At 41.6% G+C, this 22915-nt stretch overlaps 1 protein-coding gene across 3 annotated transcripts in view; it reads left to right on the top strand.

Annotated features, from left to right (window-relative positions):
- PPM1L (protein phosphatase, Mg2+/Mn2+ dependent 1L) overlaps positions 1-22915 on the top strand; it is a 109229-nt gene that overhangs the window by 75702 nt on the left and 10612 nt on the right. For all 3 annotated transcript variants that reach the window (XM_075031335.1, XM_075031333.1, XM_075031336.1), the window contains exons 2-3: positions 460-634; positions 19481-19642. In XM_075031335.1, coding sequence (XP_074887436.1) covers positions 460-634; positions 19481-19642 — 337 coding nt within the window. The remainder of the gene's footprint in view (positions 1-459; positions 635-19480; positions 19643-22915) is intronic.

The raw sequence follows: 22915 nt of genomic DNA, 5'->3' as shown, positions 1-22915 counted from the left end.
GAGCCTGGTTCGGTATCAATAGCAGGTGAAGTGATTCCACTCTGTCGTTTTGTACTTTAAAATTTAGAATAAGGATGACATATTTCGTAGTTATATTTTCAGAATATGTTAACAATGAAGAAGTTGAGCTGTTGTGGTATGTATGTGTCTAGTCCAGCATAGGTAACTCTTCCTGGACTGCCATAAACTCCCTGCCAAAGAGTGGTTATGCTTCAGCTCGGGAATTTCGTCCATTATATCCCCAACTATCTGGAATTTTTGGGTGGGTGGGGGTCATTTTGGCAGATAAATGACCTGTGGATTTTGCACCATGGAGTTAGTAGCATTAAGAGTGTTTTATTGTGAGGAGTTACATTTGAGAATGCTTTAAATTTAAAAGAAAAAAAATTTGCTATGGGTAGGCATAAAGCTTTTCAAAAGAAAATATATTAATTAAACCTTTGCCTCTTTTCTACATAGTCGGCAGCAGAATATGTGAAGTCCCGTCTGCCTGAAGTCCTAAAACAACATCTTCAAGATTATGAGAAAGACAAGGAGAACAGTGTGCTGTCTTACCAAACCATCCTGGAACAGCAGATTTTATCAATTGATCGAGAAATGCTGGAAAAATTGACTGTATCCTATGATGAAGCAGGTATATTTGTGTTTCTTTCTAAGTTACATTTTACTGAAAAGAAATTGCTCACTTTCAGTCTTTCTCCTGAATACTAGTGCTTGTACCAGCAAATTGAACTTTGTCCTCAAAGGTGTAAGGTGATTCAGTAAAATATTTCTTTCTCCTAAAATCAAGTTGAGACAGAAGATTTTCCACTTCAGTGATTGAATACTAACTAGCTGAAAGGACAGTTATTTTTCTAACAACTCTTTTTCTTTTGTAATGCACTGATGTTGATTGTCTCGGCAAGTGGTGCAACCTGATTTCTGCTGTTTTCTCCTTTACTGCTAATTTATTTCAGGGGCTCACTTAGCTAAGAGTGTACTGGATAGTCACAGAGTCTGATTTTTAAATGTGACATGATGCATGTTGATGGCCAAAACCAGATAATTTGTAGAGTGTTGGAGGCATTTTAACAGTGTAGTTACAGAGGTTTTCAGTTTTGATATTTATGTCTTAATAATTTGGAGATTTTTCTTAGTTATAGCTAATACTTTTTACTAGCATTTTGGTTTAAAGTAGTTAGAAATGTCTTCCAGCTTTTAGAACCGTCATAGAGTTGTGCTGATGCATGGTTGTCTTTACAGTTACAGAGAAAAAAAGAGATGCTCTTGATGTTTTTCACAGATCTTCCAAAATTAGCCACCAATATATGCTACATGCCTATCCCCTGAATCTTACCAAGTTTCTTGGTGTTTAAATAAATTGAAATTAACTATGCAACCTTGTAAAGAAAGAATCAAACAAAAAGAACAGTTCATTATTTTACTGCTGAATTAGTATTGATGGCAACAAGTGGACTGGCAGTGCGTACAGAGGTCTGTATGGACAAGCCACGTGTTTCCACGCCAGGTGTGTGCATGCCTGGCTCACTGCACTCCCCTCAGTAGCACATCTCTCAGCATCCTTTATTTCTTAGCTCTATCTGAAAGATGCTGCTCTCTGTTTCTCCACTTTAACCACTCGTGGCTGAGAGCTGCAACACTCATCTCCTTTGATCCGCAGCCCTACCAACCAGCCTCGGGCAGCCTTGTAGTATAAAAGAGAGTTTATACTTAGCATGTCCTCATTTGGGGGTTTTTCTTGATCCCTAGTGGCACTTTCTTGTTCTGTTATTCCCCTGACTGTACCTGGCACTGTGGTGCCCTTGGGGAACCGTGCTGAGCTCAGCTCCACGTTTTCCTTCCAGCTGTTTTAGGCAGAAGCCTCAAACTCATAACTGGGTTTTTCATCCTGTTTAGATTGTTTTTGCCAGACACCAGCCTGAGCGGATGACTCTCTTGTTTGGTTAGGTGGCACCCTGCTAAAATTACCATCATCTGAGTTTCTCATCACTAGTCCAGCTCTGGAAAACCAAGCACTGACAAGCTGGTGTTATTTTGTCCTATTACTTTGTACTCATGCTGCAGTGCCCTGAAGTACTTAAAATGCTCAAACTACTTAGCAACTTTGTTCAGACTCCTACTCAGACTCCCACTCACTAGCAATATGATTCTCTTAAGATCCTTTGATTTCGAAGGCGCTCGAGCAACTTAAAATGCCATTTGCAGACTGCACGTTCTGGGTACTTGCAGGGCTGTGACCTTTAGTAAATTCAAGTAATTACAATGCTCTATTACTTTATCAATTATATTCACACGCTCACCCAATAAATAAGCCTGATTCTCTTAAACTGCTTTGATCTTGAATGCTCTCGAGCCCTGTACGGTGCCATTTGCAGACTACACGTCATGTACTTAAGGAGCTCGGCGTCATATGAGTTCTTGAAGGACAGCAGAGTTAAGATGAGGGCACAGGATATTTGTTTAATCACATATGGCCTGTTTTTAATGATGCATAAAAAACAAGCTTTGAAAGTTGTTGCTTTCTGTTGCTACTGTTTATCTTTTTTTAATGCAGAATTTACCAGTCCAATGAATCATGTAAATCTTTTTCCCTGGTCTGGTCACTTCATCTCTCCAGTCATTTTGATTGATAGAAGTTTGTTAGGAAGGAAAAAATGCAGTGGAGGAAATTACTGACTCCTGTCAGAAGAAAAAGCAAGCATTTTCCTTTATTGAAAACTGCATGTTTGTACAGAGAAAATAAAAGATTAGAACTGCTCGAAACACGCATTTGGGGATTTATATCATGCAATAAAACAATCATATGGAAATGAGAAGCTACATAAATAACTAGTTTAGAGGAGTCCCAGCATATACACACATTCAGAACAGAGAGCGCAGCTCGCTGTAAATAAAAAGCCAAAATTTCAGCTTCCCAATCAGGTAGAGACACCTCTAGAGATTAAAACATGGAAATGGAGCCCACTCATCATTCTAATCATGTCACTTGTTTACTACAAAAGCAGAAATGCTGCTACCTGCTCTTGAAGTAAGATCTGATTGTGAGCAAAGCACAGAAAATGGGCAGTTAAATATAATTGCAGCAGCTGTTCGTGATCCCGAGCGCTCCAGCTATTCAGTGCTCGAGCAGTTGTGTTGGTGACATTTTTCTTCTTATTAGTGTTTTTCCATATCGAAGTCAGTTCAATGAGAAGATCAAGCTGCTGGTGATACACACAAAATGAAGAAAGCTATCTTTAAAAATCAAAATTATGAAAATAAAAATGATTGTGATGTAAGGGGAAAATACAACTTTGTCTGGCAGGGGACTACATGAGACATCAACAAAACCCATCCCGGAGAGCACTGTCAGGGGTTTAATCATGAGCAGTTGGAGTTCTGCTACATGTCAGCCAGGGAAACTAGAAAGTCAAATGTTTAAGGTACGTGTTACAAGGGGTCAGCAGCCAATTGTAACAGGGTGCTGCATGTAGGGGAGCACTTCTACAGCAAGGGAACAGACATTTCCATCCAGGAAACCTTTCCCATCCCTCCTGGAAGGGCCATTTTCCAAGGGTTCGCAGTCTTCACCCCCAGCTAACTCCCTTCACCCCAGAGCTGTCTCCCAAAGCGAGTATAATTCAGCTGCATCCATTTGCCAGAATAAAATAGAACTGCACTAAAATGGCTTGGGCTTCTGGTACAATTTTGCATGTTAATTTGGCCTTTCTAGCAGCATGCAATATTAATAACGTGCAGCTTCAATGGACTTGACATCCTAATGCCTCTTTCTGTAAATCTTTCCCTTTAGGAAATCAGTATATCAGAGCTACCAAATAAAATTAGTTCATCTAAAAATAGTCAAATGTTGACAAGATTTTTAGTGAAGTTTGACTAAGGAAGCTTTATAAAATGAAAGCAGGCCAAAAGTGACAGATGGGTACAAATCCTCTCATAATCTTTAAATCCCTTAGTTTAAAAAGTGGCATTCTTGACTAGCTAAGGCTGGGTTAATTTTGTGCAAGAATATTTTTTTCTGCTGAAGCTTCTTGGATGTTAATCCTATTCCTTCAATTTATAGCATCTCTAAACTTCTGGGGTGGTCAGTGACTACTCTGTACAGATACAAGTTTAGGATATTTAAAGGCACTTTGCATTTAACTTTGGTGTGCCAGGTAGCTAAAGCCTGCTAGGAGATTGTGGTGGTGTTTTTGTACTGTAGTCAATAGGTTTTTCTTTAATAGATGGCCCCTGTCCCCCAGAGTCCTGGAGAAAGTGAGTTTTATTATAGTGCAACAAAAAAGATTAGTTTCATTTTTCCCTGCCGTGAAGCAGTCATGGAAAATATTGATATTTAGGCACTGCATCCAGAGCCAGATGTCAGCCAAAACATGTTTTCTTAGCTAATATTTGCCAGGGCACCCCATGTTTCCTGGAGCCCCCTGCAAAGAAAGTGGGTGGCTGCTCCTTCCCATGTCCTCCTGAGGGGACCAAAAGCTCATGCTTGGCCAGACCCTGCGCGCCTCTCCCTGCAGATGCACTTTGCGCTAGATTTCATTTGAAAACCTTTAGATTCAGTTGACGTGCACCATTGCTTGAGATGGTCGCTGCCAGTACCGTAGTGCTTCTTAAAATGAGTTTTTATGCTAGCAGTCCATGTCCCAGATCGCCTAAATACTCTGATTTTAGCAACAAAATTTATTTTCTGCTGAGATAAAATGTGGCCATTAGCACTACAACACCTTGCACTTTGTCTCTGGATGAGATAGGGATTTGTACTCTGCCTACCCCGACCATGCCCAGGCGCTGTGCTCTCCCTGGGAATCACACGGTCTTTCAAAGCAGGTGATGCATCGTCCTCCACTTCTCACTCCCGGCATGATTTAGTATATAATGAATGGATAAGGAATTAAATCAACTCCTTATATTCAGCCTGTATTTCTGTGCTTTGCAGAAGACTGGGTCTGGTTTCTCTAGTAGCTGCAGCTGTGAAAACCGGCTTCAAGCATAAATCCAAGGCTCAGACCTTCATTCCAACTTCAGGACTGCAACCCGGTGTAGATCCAGTCCCATGAACATTTGCCATTGCAGGCAAAAGTTATAGACAAGCAAAAATATCCGAAATTAAACTTCAGCCCAAGAGGTTGGCAAATCCATCTGCTTCACACAAATGTCCGTGCTAGTGTGGTTGCACTGGGAAAAGGTTAACTTTAATCATCGAGGGGCTGATGATGCCCCTTTTTCAATTACAGTGCTCCCTTTCTAGCAGTGCAGGCAGGTGTTTTCCCCCAGAGAAAGTGACTACAAAGGGAAAATGATAAAATTAAAGCAGTAAAATTGCACCAGAAATATATCCTATAATTTGGGATAATAAATACTCTGCTGGGGAAAAATCTTTTTCCCACTGCAAAGAGCTTTACCGAGTAAAGTCATCATTATGCTACATCACAGTGAAGATAAAGTGAGTTATCTTTGTTGTGATGTTTATCCCAAGGTGGCTCGTGCTCAGCAGTAACCTATTAAAAATGCAGAAGGAAATCTGTTGGGTTTGTTATGTCCGTCTTTAAAATAATAATAAAAAAGTCTTATAATGCACATTCATGCTTGGACCATGCTTTTGGTATGTGTTTGGTCCTTTTCACAGAGGGCTTGGTCTTTGGGGAAATATGGGAACACACTTTCAGTATTGGTGACTCATCAGGTTTTTAAATCCTTGTCCTGACAAGGAGTCTCGGGAATATTTGTCTTCCAGTCTCAGCTACAGCCATCGCCAGTAAGGCAAAGTATGGGCTTGCTCTGCTGACAGCACTGGGTAGAGCAGACATCTGTAATCTCACAATTATACAGTGATAATGGTCCTGCAAGAACATGTATTACTGCCAAAAATGAAATGTCCTGAGCCTAAAAAAATGGTTGAAAAGCTTTATGTAAGTTTTTAGGAGGGATTTAAAGAGCAGGAAGGAAAGTCATACACTAAATATGATAAAAACAACAGTTGCAAAGGCAATGGGTTGTACAGAATATGCAAGAACAAAAAGAGGAGAGCTGTAAGGAAGAGGAGAGCCAGAAGCTGCCTTTTTCTGAAGAAAAAGCATGTACAGGCAAAGGATGGTGATAGTAGATGATGTGTTTCTTTATCTCAAGAGATGTTACTGGGTAGGATTTCTGTGTGCTGTGGTGAGCACCACTTGACAGGGGTGTAGCAATCCAGTACATTTATTTTCCAATGTGTTGCAAACACGTCCACGTGGCAGATGTGTAACTAACAGCTCTCGAATGTGTTAGGAAACATTTATTGCTGTGCCAGAGGCTTTCTTCTGACAAGGAGAAAACCAGAGTAGCCTGCAGGCCACTGCAGGTGGCTGCTTTCTCTCCAGCTCATGTTCGATTTTTAAATGATTTTTAGGTATTTGATCTCAAGAAGATGCCCTAAAACAACGGCCTTCTCTGGATCTTTGGTTGCTGCAGTGAGAACTCAACATTGTACTTTTTCCAGATAATACAGTAGAAGTTTTACTCTTTATAGCCAGATGATTACTGCTGAATTTCTTTAATCTCTGCCTTACACTCCACGCTTGCTTTGGCTTATTTAATTTCTTTTACACGTTAAAGATACAGCTTAAACTTGGTCACCGTGAACCAGTGCTCTGTTTTTCTGCAAAGGACCAGCACCTACAGCAGAAGTCATAGGGCGGTCACTGAGGGTAGAGTTGGTCTCTTTTACCTTTTGATATCTGCATTGTAGACATCAAATTCTGGGCAACTTCTCTAGAGCTCCTCAGTAGTCATTGGAAAGAAAACAGCATTTCTAGTGTGATTCATGCATTTATTTTAAGCATCTGCTTTAGTATGTGAAGAGTCATATCCTAAACGTGCCCTCTCTTTTCCGTTGGCTGTGAATTAGCATTTGCTCACGGGTAAAATACAGGCAGGCAGCTCTAGTTAGGAGCTGAACGCCAGCCTAAGTGTCTCTGTAGGTGTACACATAAAACCATTTAAATTACGTTTCAGGGTGTAGCTTCAATGCAAACCGTGCAACTCTCTAATTTCCAACATTGTGGTCTTCCAACTTTCTAGAATATCGGCAATGTTTGTAAACAACAGACATGTTTAAGCCAGCCCAAGCATGTTACATTCTTTTTCTCCATTAAAGTAAATTTTATTATTCAAATAATTATAACCTTTCAGCAGAAGCTCAGAGCAGAAACAGCACTTTGACAGGTGCCTACTTCCCTGTGAAATATTCTTCGCTTCCTCATCAATTTTTGGAGTACGTATTTAGCTATTTAAATTTGTCAGCTAGCAGTCAATTTTTCAGAACCGGCATAAACGCCAACTATACTTGGTTTGAAGTATTTGGTAGATATGTTTAAATATTTGGTAAAACCAAAAGAATATATTTTTGTATATTTGGTGAAACCTCTGCGCAGTGTAGGTGCAATGCTGACTCTATAGGGCTACATCAGTAAGTTAGGGATTTTTTTTTTTATTAATCAAGTGAAGCGTTCTGTTCTCACTCAGGCATATGTAACTATTTTCAGTCTTACTGTATAAATGTCGTGTACTCTTCACATTGGTATTTATACATTTGTAGCAATTAAAAAAAAAATAATTACAAATTCTTCTATTACCAAAGTCCTGCAGAAAGAGAAGAAACCAACACAGCCCTGCAGAGTGCTGAGATTCAGAAGTGTAAGAGAAAGTGGGTTTTAAACTATTTAATGGATTTAATACTAATTATTACTAACTGACCATTTCCTTTCTGTGTACTTCTCAATTAAGTCTGGAAAGCATCTTAAATGCATAAACTTATTTTTAGTTGGTTACTTAATTCAATCATAACTTTTGGTAGAGTTGGTTCTGGTTTGTGCCCAGTGGAGGGTTGGTTTGATGTCTCCTGCATTCAGGAAAGGTTGCTCCTCCAATCTTTTAAAGGTTTTTTTCCAGGACGCTGCATTACCACTGACTGATTGCCGTCTTCCCTGTTTGTATTTTTGGCCTAATGAAAGACGTAAAAAGTGTGTAAGCTCTGGCGAATGAAAACCACTATTTGAGGTTTATTTTGCATAAGTTTTTGTTAGATTTCATTTGAAAACCTGTATATTCAGTTGATGTGCACCATTGCTTGAGATGGTTGCTGTCAGTACCGTAGTGTTCTTCCTCAATTTCGGATATGAGTGTTGCATGAGTAGACAGATGTAAGCATGGATTTATCTCTTTTTTTATTATTTATTAAAAAGATATCAGACAGAGATAGCATTTGAAGACACAGCTTGCTGCAAATTCGGTGTAGGCAGAGAGAATATCTGTTCCAGGTCTCTGGAAGAAAGCCATCCATCTCGGCGGAGGTTTGTCACCTGCTGATGGGTGCAGAGACAAATGCCTGAAGCGTCTTGTGAGTAGCAGTGAAGGCAGCAAAGTTTGTTCTGCCTACAAACCTGACAGACCATTTGGAGATCCCTAGCAAATTTTCCTGCATCATTACCCAGACAACATAAACAGTATTGCTGTAGCAGGGTGGAGCGGCACAAAATCATCACCAGCTACACTTTTGCAAAACCCTTCATTACACTCGCGGTTGCTAGATTTTGGTATTGAAGTGAATATCTTTGGTCTTGCTGCTCCTTGTTTTGCCATATCATATATGAAAAGCTAATGTTTGCGTTCTTTTGAAAACATTTTAATAGGAAAATCATCGAGAAGAAAATACATTGTAATAACATCAAGAACATGCACGTGCACAGGGATTTATGATCTAAGGGCCCTGCTGTGTTTCTGGAGATTGCTTGCGCTCTTGCACACATCTTTGTGTCATCTGTCCTTGCGCTCTCCCCATTTGCAGCAACGTTCAGCTCGTGCTAAGCCCTGCTTTGCATGCACAACTGCATTGCACGCTACAATCAATCACTGTTAGCCTTTTCCATTATTTCCCAGTGTTTGAATTATACATGGGGAGATGTAGGAGGAAAAAGGAGCAGGAACAAAAGGAGGCTTTCTGTTCTCAAGCAGAGCTTTATTTAAAACCCTATCCATAATCTGTAACAACCCATTAAGGTAAAGAAGTTGATCATAAACAAGCAAAAACTGGTTCTTCCTCATGCCTTAATACCTTTCTAACAGTGGCAGTGGCCAAGTTTCAGCAATATTGGTGCTTTTTGCTCCCTTTGTGTGCATCTTTTCCAGGCAGTTCTGAGATTATGGGCTGCAGCTGCTCTCTGCCAGTGGATTGGGCATATCTTTTTAAAGCCATTCACCTGGGCTCCAGCTGCCAGTCAGATTTGCTGATCTCATACAAAAGTTCCCCCCAAACTGTGCTGTTTTCACTCAGCTGCGTGCCAGGAGGATGATTTCTGAGGTGACAGCTCTGCCCCAAAAAAATGGATGTTCAGCAGATGGGAGGTTTTGCATTTGCAAATGGGCAAAGTAGGTTTGATACAGAGAACTGGAAGATACAGCTGGAGAATATAGAAGGAAAAAAGTATGGTCCGAGGTGACTTTTGGCCAGGCATTGGAAGATGATTAGCCCCTCAGTTTGATTAACCTGAAAAGGGGGAAAGTCACCAGCTTGATTTAAGCTCCCACCCTTACTCAGGCCAGCCAGCATATATTTACAGCTCAGTAAACTCTGTATCAGCGAATTCTGTGTGTTGAATAGCGGAGGGGTTGGGGACAGAATGAGGATCTTGAATTAAATCACAAACCTCCTTAACTGTGTGTAATTCTAGTGCGTTATTGCTCCCCACCCCTTTTTCCCTCTTTGTCTCCCTCCCACTCTTCTGCCAGCACGGGAAATACAAAGTAAGATCACAGTCCCTTCAGACGGGGTGCATGTTTGTAATTCGGCGATGCACCTTGGGCACCGAATAAATAATTCTTAAATACCGCCTTGCTGTACAGCTCTGTCTGTATACTAATAAGTTCCTTCTTTGTTCAGGAGTTAAGGCGAGTGATCCATCATGCGAGTGCCTCAGGGCCAGCTGGAGAGCGGAGTGGTCCTCCATGAAATTAGCTGCAACCTGATAGACGGTCCTGCTGCCGATGGGTGTTAGTGCTTCGTAAAACCCGACCCCAGGAGCCGAGGGATAATGCAGTCTTAGTAAAAACCATTCGTTGGACACAATTGCCAGCCATAAGGTGGATTTTTGAGCAGCCTGGTTAAGGCTGAGTGATGCGGAGATGTGCACAGCATGTATAAGCTAGCTGTTAGTTACACTGTTTCTGAAGGATTTGCTGATTATAGGTCTTGAGTTCAGTTTAGTGCCTACCCGCTGACACCTTATTTATTAGCTGCTGCTTTAAGTCTGGTATTTATGGCTCAGGCACCTCAGGAAAGTGCAGGTCAATTCCTGGGCTTCAAATGAAATTTTGCAGCCTTGATCCTTTAGGCAGGACTGGGATAAAGCCAGAGATGTCACAGGACTCGCACAAATTGGATACTTTTAATTATTTTGGTGGGGGTTTTTTTCCAAGTAGGATTTTCATTTTGCTCCTACTTTTCCATGTGATTACAGGTCTCGTTACAGTTGAATGTCGCTAATAAAAGCCTATTGAGCATCTAGCATAACATTTTCTAACTAGATAAGGTCAGTCATGCTCTTATACAGCCTTGTGGGGCAGCATTTGGAGCAGCAGAATTGCTGACCTTATTGCTGACACATAAAATCACTGAGCACTGGCTGTCCCTGTATGGCCACCAGCAAACTTCTGCTTGGCTCAAAATGTGGGGTGGATCCTGAAGCAGGTTGGTACAAAACTGACTCCCTCAAAGCCAGTTAGTGTCATAAATGTGACATCTTTAGTATCTTTGGCACTGTAATTGTGGAGGGTTTATTTGTCTGAAATTGCTAAGAGGATGGAATCCCTTTTTTTTGTGTGTGTGATCAGTTCTTCAGATGGTGTTTTACACTGAAATTTGATATATTTCCATAATGGGAAATGCAAAGCTGTAGAAGATTTCTAATGGATCCACAGAAGATCTGTCTTACAGATCACAAACTTTGGGACGAATCTTAACAAAGCAGGCTACACATATCTCGCTGTAAAATTTTTAGTAGGTTTTATTTGTTTTTAAACTTTTATCCATCTCTTTCCTAGAGAAGTTAAGGTATTGTTATTTTGAGGGAATACCCTTATCTTTCCCAATGGAAAACTTACAGCTTCTTTCTGAACACCATAGGTTCACATGAGCAGCTTTTGTCAACAGAGGCTGGTATTTTGCAGGGGTTGGAAGAGTTGTGATACCCTCTGGCTCCTCTTCTGCTGGCCATTTGACCTGATAGAAATCCCACCACTTTGTTCTAGGATTGGATACCTCCAATTCAAAGGAGGTGAATTACACAAAATTGCTCCTAAATTTTTGTTCTGCTGTAGAGGTCTAGAAATGAAAGAAAACATGTTCAACAACAGATCGGGGAAAAAAATATAATTGGGTGTAACTCCTATTTGAAAGCAATAAGTTTTGTTTCTCAGTTTATACAACCTGTGCTTTTCAGCAAGGGAATGGTGCGTGCTCGCCGTCGTTTCAGCGCAGTAAATGAGCTGGGGGCTGCACTTCGTCTGCTATGCCTGACATCTCTAAACCTCACGCTAAGCTACTCTTCGCTCTTGTTGCTTGGCTTACGTAGCAGCTGGCTTGAGCTATTGTAGGAATATGGTTTGAAATAGCGGTAGCAGGATGCCTATCTGTATATACGCTATATTGCATGATCTTCTACAGTCGTTTGTGTTTCCATTGCTTCAGGAGCTCTTACAATCAGAAGAATTCAGACTTTGCAGCTTGTGTACAAACGCTAGTGTTGCACTGACCACACAGATGGTGTTTCTGCCTGTGGATATCAAAGGCTTACAGGGAAGTGTCAGCAAGATATTTCTTTTCCTCTCATGTACAGACCTTAGCATAGGCATTTTTCTTGTTGTATTGCTGCAAGGCTGCATGGGAGGTTTAACTGCTGCAGAATGCCTGAGCCTGTCCACAAAGGAGATTGCACATGTGGTTTTCTGCACTTTAATTAGCCTGGTGACATACAGAAATTTCTAACCGGAAAAAAATAAACAGTTTTCAACATATTTCTACTTCTAGCATATTAAATGGCTGAGTGGGATGTTCAGGTGAAACTAAATATGGGAGTAATGCGAAAAAATCTACTTTTGAACTGAAATGGAGATTCCCTTTGTATTAAGATTATTTTTCATAAGAACAAGAAATTAATCATGCGATGCTAGGATAGCGCAAAGGTGGGCGCACTCCCTGTTTCCTCAGCAGTGGTGATGAAGCAATGTCAGAGCAGTCTGCAAGATGGAGAGGCTGCCCAAAAGGGTTTCCGTTTTTCAGTAATTAACTTTTGTTACCTGATGCACAAAACTTCCTTCCAGCTCTTGTTTTCCTGCCTGGAAGACACTTTTAGGTATTTTTTACATAGCTTCATCTACATGAATCTGTTAGTCTGTAAGTATATCCCAAATATGATTAATGATGAACAGGATTGAGTTATATACACATACTCATTGATTAGACAGGGAAATAGGATCGATGTTTCAAATATAAAATCTTAAAATAGTACTGCATACAGCCAGGTAGGAATAGTTTCGTGACGGAAATCAAGCTACAATCTTAGAAAGATTTGAAGTGATCTCTGTGTATTTCTAAGAACCTGATGTTTCTCTGAATCTATTTTAAAAGAGGGAGTTCTTTTAAATTTAGGGGAAAAAATTATGTTGAGATGATTAACAAGAATTATGAGATCTTAAATTTTCAGAATTTTTTTTTTTAGGTTTGTGCTTTACAGAATTGACTTTTGCAGAAGAATTTTGTTAACTGAAACAAGGGGCAGGTGCCACTCATTTGTAGGAAATGCCAGTACTGAGGGGATTCAAGGATGAATGCCTGTATGATGTGTAGGCTGTTCAGTCCCATACACCTTGCAAGACATTTGAGGGAAAGGAGGTGGGTACTTCAAAAAGGCATGTGTATTTTTCAAAGGTATTGTGAGCAATCAGCATCTCATTTCATTCACAGGTGGTTAGCCCAGTAATTTGTCGAAATTGTGTAGTATTTTGGAGATTATAGTAGCATTACCTCTAACCTGCATAGCTTCTGCTAAAAGAAATCATATAGCTATTTAAATATTTCAATAACCTATAAAGGACTAAGGGACGAAGAAGTGCGAATGAGGACGATTAGCTTGGCCTTTCACAAAATCTTTGACAAAGGCCTAATGTCATTAGAGAAGCCCAAAATGCATGTGAGAAATGGTGCCTTGAATTAGAAGCCAGCCAAGGAGGATGCACGCAGATCGTTGTGATCCAGCAAAAGGTCTGCCCCAGCAAAAGATTTTACAGTGATCCCACCCCAATTACAGGTTGTTGGGATCATGTTTTTTCAGTTTGGAGACCTGTTGTTTTCAGTACCTGATTTGTCCCTCCTTTTCTGTGCAGAGACAGTGGTTTGGGGAGCATCAGAACAAGGAAAGGGCTTCAGCCTTTGCAATTCCCACAGTTCCTTTCACTGCCATAGCATGAATGAAACGTGAAGGTCTGCTGTTTGGTTTTATCGTTGCTTATCTTATAGATAAGCAGTGGGTAATTAGATTTATTTTTATGGCTTTAGATTAGAATTGGTGGGTCATTTGGAGGGCACACGGAGGTGGCGTTTCATGATCTTGATGGTCTCCCACCACTTCTTATCCATATTCCTGGCAACTGGGAAGCAAGAGACTCCCTTACCCTCCCTCATATACTTACTTATGGTGTTTTTCTCAGTCTTGCCTATTCCACAGGCTATAATCAAAGTTTTATTTGCATTGCCTGAGGGGTATGTGCAGAGCATGTAAAATAGAAATTCAGGAGACACATGTCTGGTCTCAACAGGAGGAGCTGAGGCAGATGGGCACAGAGGACAGCTATATTAATGATAAAAACATCACGTATCTGCCCTGAAAACTGCTGGGGTCTTATTGTTTAGGATTTAAAGTCCCTGTAAGGCAAATGGAAATGCATGGTCTATAAATGAGAAAGGAGCTTCATGCAGTGTGAGTTGCTAGTGGAGAGTAAATTTAAATCTATATTTTTGTTTATCCCGCTTTTTGCACTGTTCTGAGTAATTCTATTTCCTTCTGGAGATTATTGAAGCTCAAAAATACTAGTTCTTACTTAATTATTGTGTGAATTCAAGCTTGAGCACTGTCTAAAAAAGATGGGAAGGGGCTTTTTGAGTTGGTTTTTGTTTGGTTTTTAATCAGTCCAGCCAAGTGAGTGCCGCATTTCTTGACTTGCAGTCACTCTGTGAATGCATTTCTGCTCAAAGGCTATGGTAGACCTCTACTCTCCAGCGGTCAGGCATCACAGGAGTGCTAATGTACACCATCAGTTTGTGAAAGTGGATCCAGACTTACCAAAAAGTGGTTGTGTGGGTTGATTTAACATACCTCCCATCTGACCTGGAGTCACTGATAAGGCAGGACTGGACTGAGCTGTTATTCCATAGTCAGTTCAGTACCTGGGTAAGGGAGCCAGCTGCTTCAAACCTGCTGCTATTTTCACAGATACTGTCAGTGCAGGGCTCATGTTGTTTACATAGAAATTTTCCCCAGCTCTGTGTTTGACCCTACGAAACGCAGACTGCAAAAGCTGTGTCCATCTGAACATGGTGCAGGTCCAGGTACTCAGGATATTCCCTTTCTAATTAGGGTTACTGGGGATCTTTTCCCCACAGCTTCACAGTGGTCCCAGCTGGTGCAGCCCACCTCCTCCTTCTGCAGACCATCTCAGAGGTGAGATCAGACTAATTTCCTATTGCACAGGCTTCTGTTGAATACAGACGAGCTGTCACAAGCCCCACCTGTGTGGGAATTAATGTAGCTGTTAGCCCTCTGAGTTTTAATGCTTTTAGGCCAAACGCTGAGAGGACAGTGTTGGTCTCTCCGAAGATCATGGTGATGGTCTCTGTTTCTGAGGTCAACCCATCCAAAACAGGCTGCGGGAGATGGTCAGTGTTGGGATAAATATCTGCAAAGAAAACCGGCTGACCTTTTAGTTGAGAGAAGAGACCCCCCTGGGACAGAGAAGCAGGCGCAGAGGTCTGTATGGAAAGGTTGGCCATGTGTGTGTTCGCAGATGGGGCTATGCAGGAACAAGCCTATGGAGGGACAGGAGGCTGGTCAGAGACTGGACTTGAGAGAGGAAAGGGATGAAGGGGTCTTCAGGGATGCTTGTGATTAGAGAAGCAAAGGGGAAAACTAGGAGAGAGGTGTTTCTAGAAGAAGCATTGAGCTGGCAGTGCTGGAGGCAGTAAGAGGGATGAGAGAAGCTCACTGCGCTGCGGCTGGAAAACACCGTTATGATCTCGGCAGAAGCAGTTTCAATGGCAAGCCATCGCCAAGAGGCTGCGTTGGAGGAGGCATAGCATGGAGCTGAAGGGAAGGAAAACCTCAGGCAGTGACTGCAAACAGCATCTTCAGTGAGCTTACAGGTGAGACAGGAAAGCAGTGGTAGCTCTAAAAATCAAGGGTAATGATGGTTTTTTAGAGTGGCATTATGAAGATGCGCTGCAAAAGAAAAGAGCCAGAGAAGCATAGGGATGAGGCAATAATGAATTAAAAAATGTTAAAATCAAGTTATTAGAGTAGGAAGACGGGTAGATGGGAGGCAGCACATGAGCAACCTCGGCATGTGTTGTACAAATGGGGAAGCAATGGTCAAAATGTAGGAGGGGGTAGTCTTGTTTTTCAGTTTTGTCTGAGAAAGAGACTGTGTGGAAAGAGCCACGGAAAAGGTGGGGGAAGACTGGGAAAAGCAGTGAGAAGGCATGTGTGGGAGGGCCAGTTGTTCAGGAGGAAGAGCTTTGCCCAGGGACTTCTGCCATTTAAGAGCCTGAGGTAGGGGCAGGGTGGAGGTGTGATTTCTTATGAACAAGGGATTGGCAAAAGTTCAGGGTCAAAGAGAGCGATGAGGGGGAAGAGGTTACATGTGCTGATGGCTTGAAAGCTGTGGGGCACGAGAGACTTGGAGAACTTCGCAAAGAGGGAGAAAAGAAGTGACGTGGTGAGCACCTGGTGAGATTAACTGCACTTTTGCTAATGGATTAGGATGAAATGAGGGCACTGGAGGAATTTCAACCAACTTGGGCCATCTGGAGCCCAAGAGCTCTGGTCCTCATCCTGAGCTGCCCCACCAGCAGGGATTTGGAGCCAGGCATCAGCAGGATTTTTTGATGCTGCAGGAGATCTCCAGTGGCTGCAGGGTGAGCTGGATCATGCCTGGGCTCTCTAATGCCTTTTAAAGGTCTTGTTTGCGCTCTGGTGACTTTTCCTTCTTTCGATAAAGCGGTTATCTAAAAACCGGTAGAGCTGGTGCAGCCTTGACTTTTACAAGGTGCCTTGTCTGATACTAAAATACAACACCAATAATCTTACCTGGCTTAAAAAAAACCCAACAACAAACAAACAAAAAACCTATCTCTACAGCCAGTATAGTACAGGTTTTAAATTTTCTGGTGATTTTCTTTGTAAACTGCTCAGCAGGGTATTATTCAGGCAGCTGCATCAAGGGACCAATATAACATGTGTTCTCAATTTTGGACCCTTTATGTTGGGAATTTTCCGTTGTGCAATTGCATTAAATCTGAGGCGGCTGACAAGAGCACGATGTTTTCTAACTCTACACAAGGTTAAATGACTGAAATAAAAATAGATGGAAAAGAAAACAAAGTAAAATAAGTTTGCTTTTTCATGTAATGGCAGGCAGTAGTGTGAGGTCAGGGACTTAACAATAGCCCAGCCATCAGTCAGGGACCGTGAAACACCTGATCCTTCCTAAATCACTTTGGAAGTTATCCTCTGTTTCAGATGCTCATTCTCTTTCATTCACACAGGTCATATAACCAAGAAGACCATGTTCAAAGTTATCATTTTTATATAAATTGTGGTAATAATGACTCTATTTGTGAGGCATTTTACTTTCCAAACGCCTGGGCTGTAGGATGTTATTTGCAATATTTTCCTTACTAGGAAATGCATGATTTTTACAACTGCCTGTAGGAAAAATACACGCTGGGCTGGTGTCATGGCAAGGGGGGAAGGCAATCTGCAGAGCAGTAGGGTGGTCTTGCACACAGGAGAGTCGATGAATTTACAAATGCAAATGTCAGGCCAAGATGACAGCTACAGGTAAAGCTGGAGCTCTGATCTTCAGAAAGAAGCGTCAGTTGGGTGGTAGATCACGGAGGTTTGCAGCCTCGTGTGCAGCTTGTGGGTCTCTGTCCTGCAGCACTCCAGGATCATTCCGGAGTTGTTTTTGGCTCTGTGTTCCTGTCCAACAGGGCTTTCACTTTTGCCCCTGTTTTACATCTCACAGGTTTTGTTTTCGACCCAAATTGCAAAGGCAGCTGTTCTTTTTTTCTCTGAAGTTTAGACAAAATGTCAGACCAGCTTCAGCAGGTACCAGCCCTCTAGTCTCTTGCAGATTGTCAGCACAATGCTGCTTGAATGTTTGTTAAGGAAAGTTTCATAAACAAAAGCAAGGGCGAGTGCCATTTGTTATTATAATTTTCTTATTGAAGCAGAGCTTTATGCATTTGCAGAGTTAATAGCTTTTGTTCAGGTAGAGAATGAGGTGACCTCAAATGCTAAATCCCATTTTGTTCTGCTTAAATGACCAGCTGCACCCCACTACAGTAGTTTACGCCCTCGTTATTATTTTGTTGTCTTTGTGTTTTGGATACTGGTATTTTAACTATGAGGTCCTCTGGCGTTAGAGCAGTTCTCTTCACCAGGGTGCTAAGGCTGGACACCTGCATCCAAAGAGGGCAGATATCCAGCCAGCAGGTGCCCTTTTCAGCACAACCTTCTTCACACCCTTTGGTGCAATCTTGTTTAGCCTTCAGAGAAGGTGTTTCTTGAGCAGGCAGCTCATTTTGCTGGGTTCCTCGGGTGATCCTGGTAGACGTGTTCCTCTGCATGTCCTGTGGTCAGGTGAGCCGTTAAGTTGTGCGGTTAGCAGGGGTTTTTAGCAACAAATGGGAAACTATATCCATTTAGGTCTGCAATGTGTCAGTCAGTTGCAAAAAATAATATATATATATATGCCTGTCTTGTGAAAAAAATAGCTCAAGTTTAGAGCTGTGCAAGACAGAGCATTAAGTTAAAAATAAATCTTCAGAACATAGTGCATCTAAACACAAATTGTTTATTACTGGCTATTTTATTTATACCAGTCATGGGATATTAAACTACTGACATGGGAACAGCAAAACATAGTTTTTAATTCTGGGTTTGGACAGGAACGCAACAAGCAGCAGCTATGAGAATTTAGCTTTAAGACCACAGAACATAGACTTAAACCCTAATATAGCTCCCCAGGAGCAAAACCAGAGGTCAGGATGGCTGCTGATGGTAGGCAGTGGTAGAATGCCCCGTTGCCGGCATTTTCATTAAAACTGCATCTTTGTCTGATTATAACGTACAAGCGGAGACACATTACTTTATATCACCGCTGTTGGTTGAGTTTCATTGCTGGGACCCTTCATCAGGCATGCTGGCCCCAAGTGCTTCCTCCGGAGCACCCCAGCTGTGGATGCACCTTTTTTTTAAATGAATAATCAGATGTAAATTGGTAACAGAGGTGAAAACTCAACCATGTGCTTCTCTGGTTTACCTAAAAGGAAAAAAAAGCAGCCATTAAGTTAATTTTATTTACTGTTGAAAGATACCAGAGTAGCTTTTGTAAGAATTTTAGCAGCACTGGGCAATCTAAACTGAGTGCCAAGCACGTTCCCTTTTAATGTTTGTTAGTGTCTATCTAAAAACTTACTTGCCATCTTTTGATTCTAAAGCATGAATGAAATTGAAACATCTGGTCAAAAGCCTGTGCAAGGAATATTTGTAATAGCTGGAGTTTTTATGGGTACAGCTTGCACTAGTTCGAAGAGCAAAATATAGAAAAGGCATGGTCTTAACAGGATCTGCTTTGCTCAATATTCATTCCACTCTGCATCAATTAAATGAGGAAAATAAAACCCATAGTGTTTGCACTTGAAAAACAGCCAATTTTTCCAATATTTTCCTGTCACTTTAGCCAACAAATACTATGCCTGTTGGATACAGTGGTCAATGACTAATTACATTTTCTGTGTATTTAAAGGTTAAAGTAATTAAAAATGTCAAACCTTTTCCTCTTTTCAATAAAAAAAATAAAAAAAACCAACCTCAGTTCTTGAGGGAATGAGGGGAGAGTGCTCTGTTTTACCCATGCATGGTCCAGTGCAGTAGTTGCAGTTCACAGAACTGCAAGTGGGCTCTGAGACTAATTGGTACTTTTCTGTTATTACTTTCCTCGGCCATTAGGAAAAAACAGCTATCAGACAGAGACTGCAATACACTCCTCCTACTTCAGCCCCTCTCTGCCATTATTAATAGGAAGAACATTTTCCTGCTAATTATGTTTTTACACACACACACACATATCCCCATGTATTTGTTTTGCTTCCCGTTCCCTTCTATTTTTCCAGGTACAACTTGTTTGATCGCACTGTTGTCAGATAAAGAACTCACAGTGGCCAACGTTGGTGATTCACGAGGAGTCTTGTGTGACAAGGATGGGAATGCTATCCCCTTGTCACACGATCACAAGCCCTACCAACTGAAAGAGAGGAAGAGGATTAAAAGAGCTGGTGAGTGGTAATGTTTTTGCTTTGGATTGAAGGTTCATCTTTTTTCTTCTCTACTCTGTCAATAATATAGACTTTTCCCCTGAGAGAGACTGAAAAGTACTAGACTGAGGCATCAGCAGATAAAATCTTCCATTATTAATACAGCACTTTTCAGTGGGATGTCATTGTGCAGACAGAGAAATGGAAGCAGATTGACCTACCCCTTAATGAGCCACTGTCCGAGTAAGAGCAGCAGCCTTCATCTTCAACAGCCAGTTGATCGTCCCAGCCAGTTCCCCTGTGATCTCTGCAGGGAGCAAATTAATAAACAGGAGCAGCAGCGTTACAGGCTTCGTCACACCAAACCGTATCAGGAGCCTTTATGTGAGAGGCTGGGTGAGGTTTAATTCCTAAAATAAGCAGAGCATGAATCTAATTCATCAAAGCTATTTTTTGTTCCCATATAGTGACTGCTAATGAGCACAAACATGTAAGTTGTAGCAGGAATATAGGGAAAGAATATAAGAAACAGCAACCTTTCTGCAATAAATCTTTCTAGCTTTCATCACTTGTCAGTTTAGTGACCTCCTGGGCTAGAAGTTACATTTGGATCATCAAGTTTAATAGCCAATTCTCCATTAATTTGTCAAAGTCTCTTTTGAACCCGTTTCTGGTTTGGGTCCCACAGCAGCCTGCAGTAGCAAATTATTTGACGAAGAAAAAAAGTTCTTCTCGTTTGTGTTAAACCTACCAATGAGCATTGCCTCCAGAGATGCAGTGTCTGTCTGCCTCCACGTCTTCATCTGTAAAGTGGAAATAACAAGTTTTTCCCTGAATATAAAACATTTTTAAAACCTACGGTTTATCAATACACTGACACCAGCATAAATGTTTGTACATGTGCAGTGTGCACTTTCCTCTCAGTTTGCTTTTATCGCTGAGGAGGCATAAGAGCAGCGGGGATCCTTCCTGCTGCTAGACAGACTGCTGAGGTCACGTATGTTTCCTAAAGGGGAAGAAAAAGTATACAGATCCTAAGAAGAAGGGAAAGGAAAATCTTGGTCTCGCTTTGCTTCAACTCTGTACTTGGGGGATGTATTTTAATAAAATTTGGAGATTTGTCTGTAAAATTGCTTCCCTTGTAGCCAAGTCCAGGGCCTCTATGCAATTGTTCACTTAGAGAGGGCCTTCACTTAGGAGAAGAAAATAATTTCTTTCATTTGTATAGAAGTGAGTCTTTATAACACAACAACCTGCAAAATTAACCTGGATTTTTGCAGGAATTTCCAACTTTGGAAGAAATTATTTTAATGGACAGGTAAATGTTGTAACTGTCTGCAGGTGAACAAGAAATACTCTATCTAGCCTAGTGACTTAATGAATTCTCTTCTCTGTCTCCTATTGTCCCATTGTATTATCATGATTCACAGGGCCTCGTACTGCTGTTAAAAACATACAGTCCATTTTATACTACTTTTACATTTTGGGACATCCCTTCATTACATACAGAAAGTGTAAAATTGAAGCAAAGTGCCCAAACTGAATTATCAAGCCTGCACTGCTACTGTGACAGAAGTACCTGACTTTTTGCACATTCTAGATACCTTCTTGTCTTGTAGAACTGAAGAAAGCGACAATCATTATCTTCCATTTCGGTTTTCCGGCTTTACATTGCACCATCAAGCTGCACTGTCCAGTGCCTTGTAGGTAGTTACAAAATGACTGCACATTTGTGTTAGTAGGATTAGATTTCATTTAAAAGTGAAATCCATATAGCCACGGTTGAGAAAATTTCCTTCAAACCTCATTCTGATATAAATCAATTTGAGGTGCCTGAAACAGCAGCTCTAAGAAAAGCATGAATTGCCCTCTGCATTTCAGCAGGGCGTTAACATTGGGATGACAAGTCTAAACTAATCTGTCATTTTTTGCTGCCATGGTGGATGTTTAGTAGGCTTGCTGCTTGTTGCTGTCAGCAGTCGGTGGATGGGGAATGAATTCAGTCCCTCTCCTTTTCCCACTCCCAGCAACTGTGTACAAAGTCTTAGTCAACCCACAACCTGAAAAAAATTTTCCATTTATCAGTCCAACGTGACTCGAGCAGCAATTGCGCTGAAGCCCCAGAAGCCAATGCTCAGGTTTCTTGTGGGAGTTCCTGCAGTGCAGCGCGAGATCACTGGTACCCGAGCCTGCAGCCAAATACCAAAAGGAAAGACAGCAGCTAAGAGAACAGGTCAGGTCCCTCCATTTCGAGCTGAGGTGCCACATCTTGTGGAAATACCTGCTCCACAGCATGGCTGCGCAATTAACAGCACGGGTCACGGGGTCTGGGTCAAGGATGACTGTTATTTTCACAAGAGGCTGGCTGATGCACGCTCACGAATGCTGGGGTGCTGCTCGTCTCGCAGCTGAATGAGATCGGTGTCCCACGCCTCTGACCCATTCCTGTGGGATAGGGGAATGCATGTCCTGCAATACAAGGATGCTGGTTTCCCCAGAAAACACAAGGAATCTCCTTCTGATCAGGATCTTGAGCGATGTATATAGTATCAGCGTAAGACAGTGGCCTTGAAACAACTGTGGTTTTGGCTTGTGAAGAAACACTCGGTTGTAGAGCCACAAGGTGACTGTCACTGCTGGAAATTTAAGTCATTCACCTTGAACATAATCCTCTGAGCTCAGCTCTCGCTAACATGCAAAATGTTTGTGCGGTTGCCAAAAAGCTTCTATTTCTTTAATGCCTTTTCTTCTCCAGTGGCAGCCAGCACTGCAGAATGTTTGCTTTTCCGTAAGCGTTTTTTTGTATTCTGTATGGATGGCTTTATAAAAGAAAATATTAGAAGTGCCAACAGACACTTCAGCAAACCACAGGAGTTCAACTTGTGCCGTAGGCAGTTCCAGGTGCCATGTGAGAATGGCACCGAAAAGTCGCTTTGTACACGTAAGCACAACCTGCAAAGACTGTAGTAAGCATGCCGCAGCAGTATCAGCTATCTCCTCTGTAAGTACAGTAACGGGTGCAGGCATTGCTGTCCTCTAATTGTGTGTAAAATATCTACTTAAAACTGCCTCTTCTTAATTGCATTTTGCTTCCCCTGTCATTGCAATATGTACACATGATTATACTCCAGTTACTATAGTCCTAACGGCTTATGAAAAAACCCTGGGCTTGGTGAGTAGGTGGCTGTGTAACGTTCAACTGAGATGCCCTCAAAACCTACAGCAGCAGCTGGACGGGGTTGGTTTGACTGCATATCTAAAGAGGAGTTGCAGTAGGCTCACCAGTCCTTCATT

Source organism: Buteo buteo, chromosome 7 (genome assembly GCF_964188355.1).
Source record: "Buteo buteo chromosome 7, bButBut1.hap1.1, whole genome shotgun sequence".
NCBI classification, from domain to species: domain Eukaryota; kingdom Metazoa; phylum Chordata; class Aves; order Accipitriformes; family Accipitridae; genus Buteo; species Buteo buteo.
This window is presented reverse-complemented; position numbering and strand designations above follow the sequence as displayed.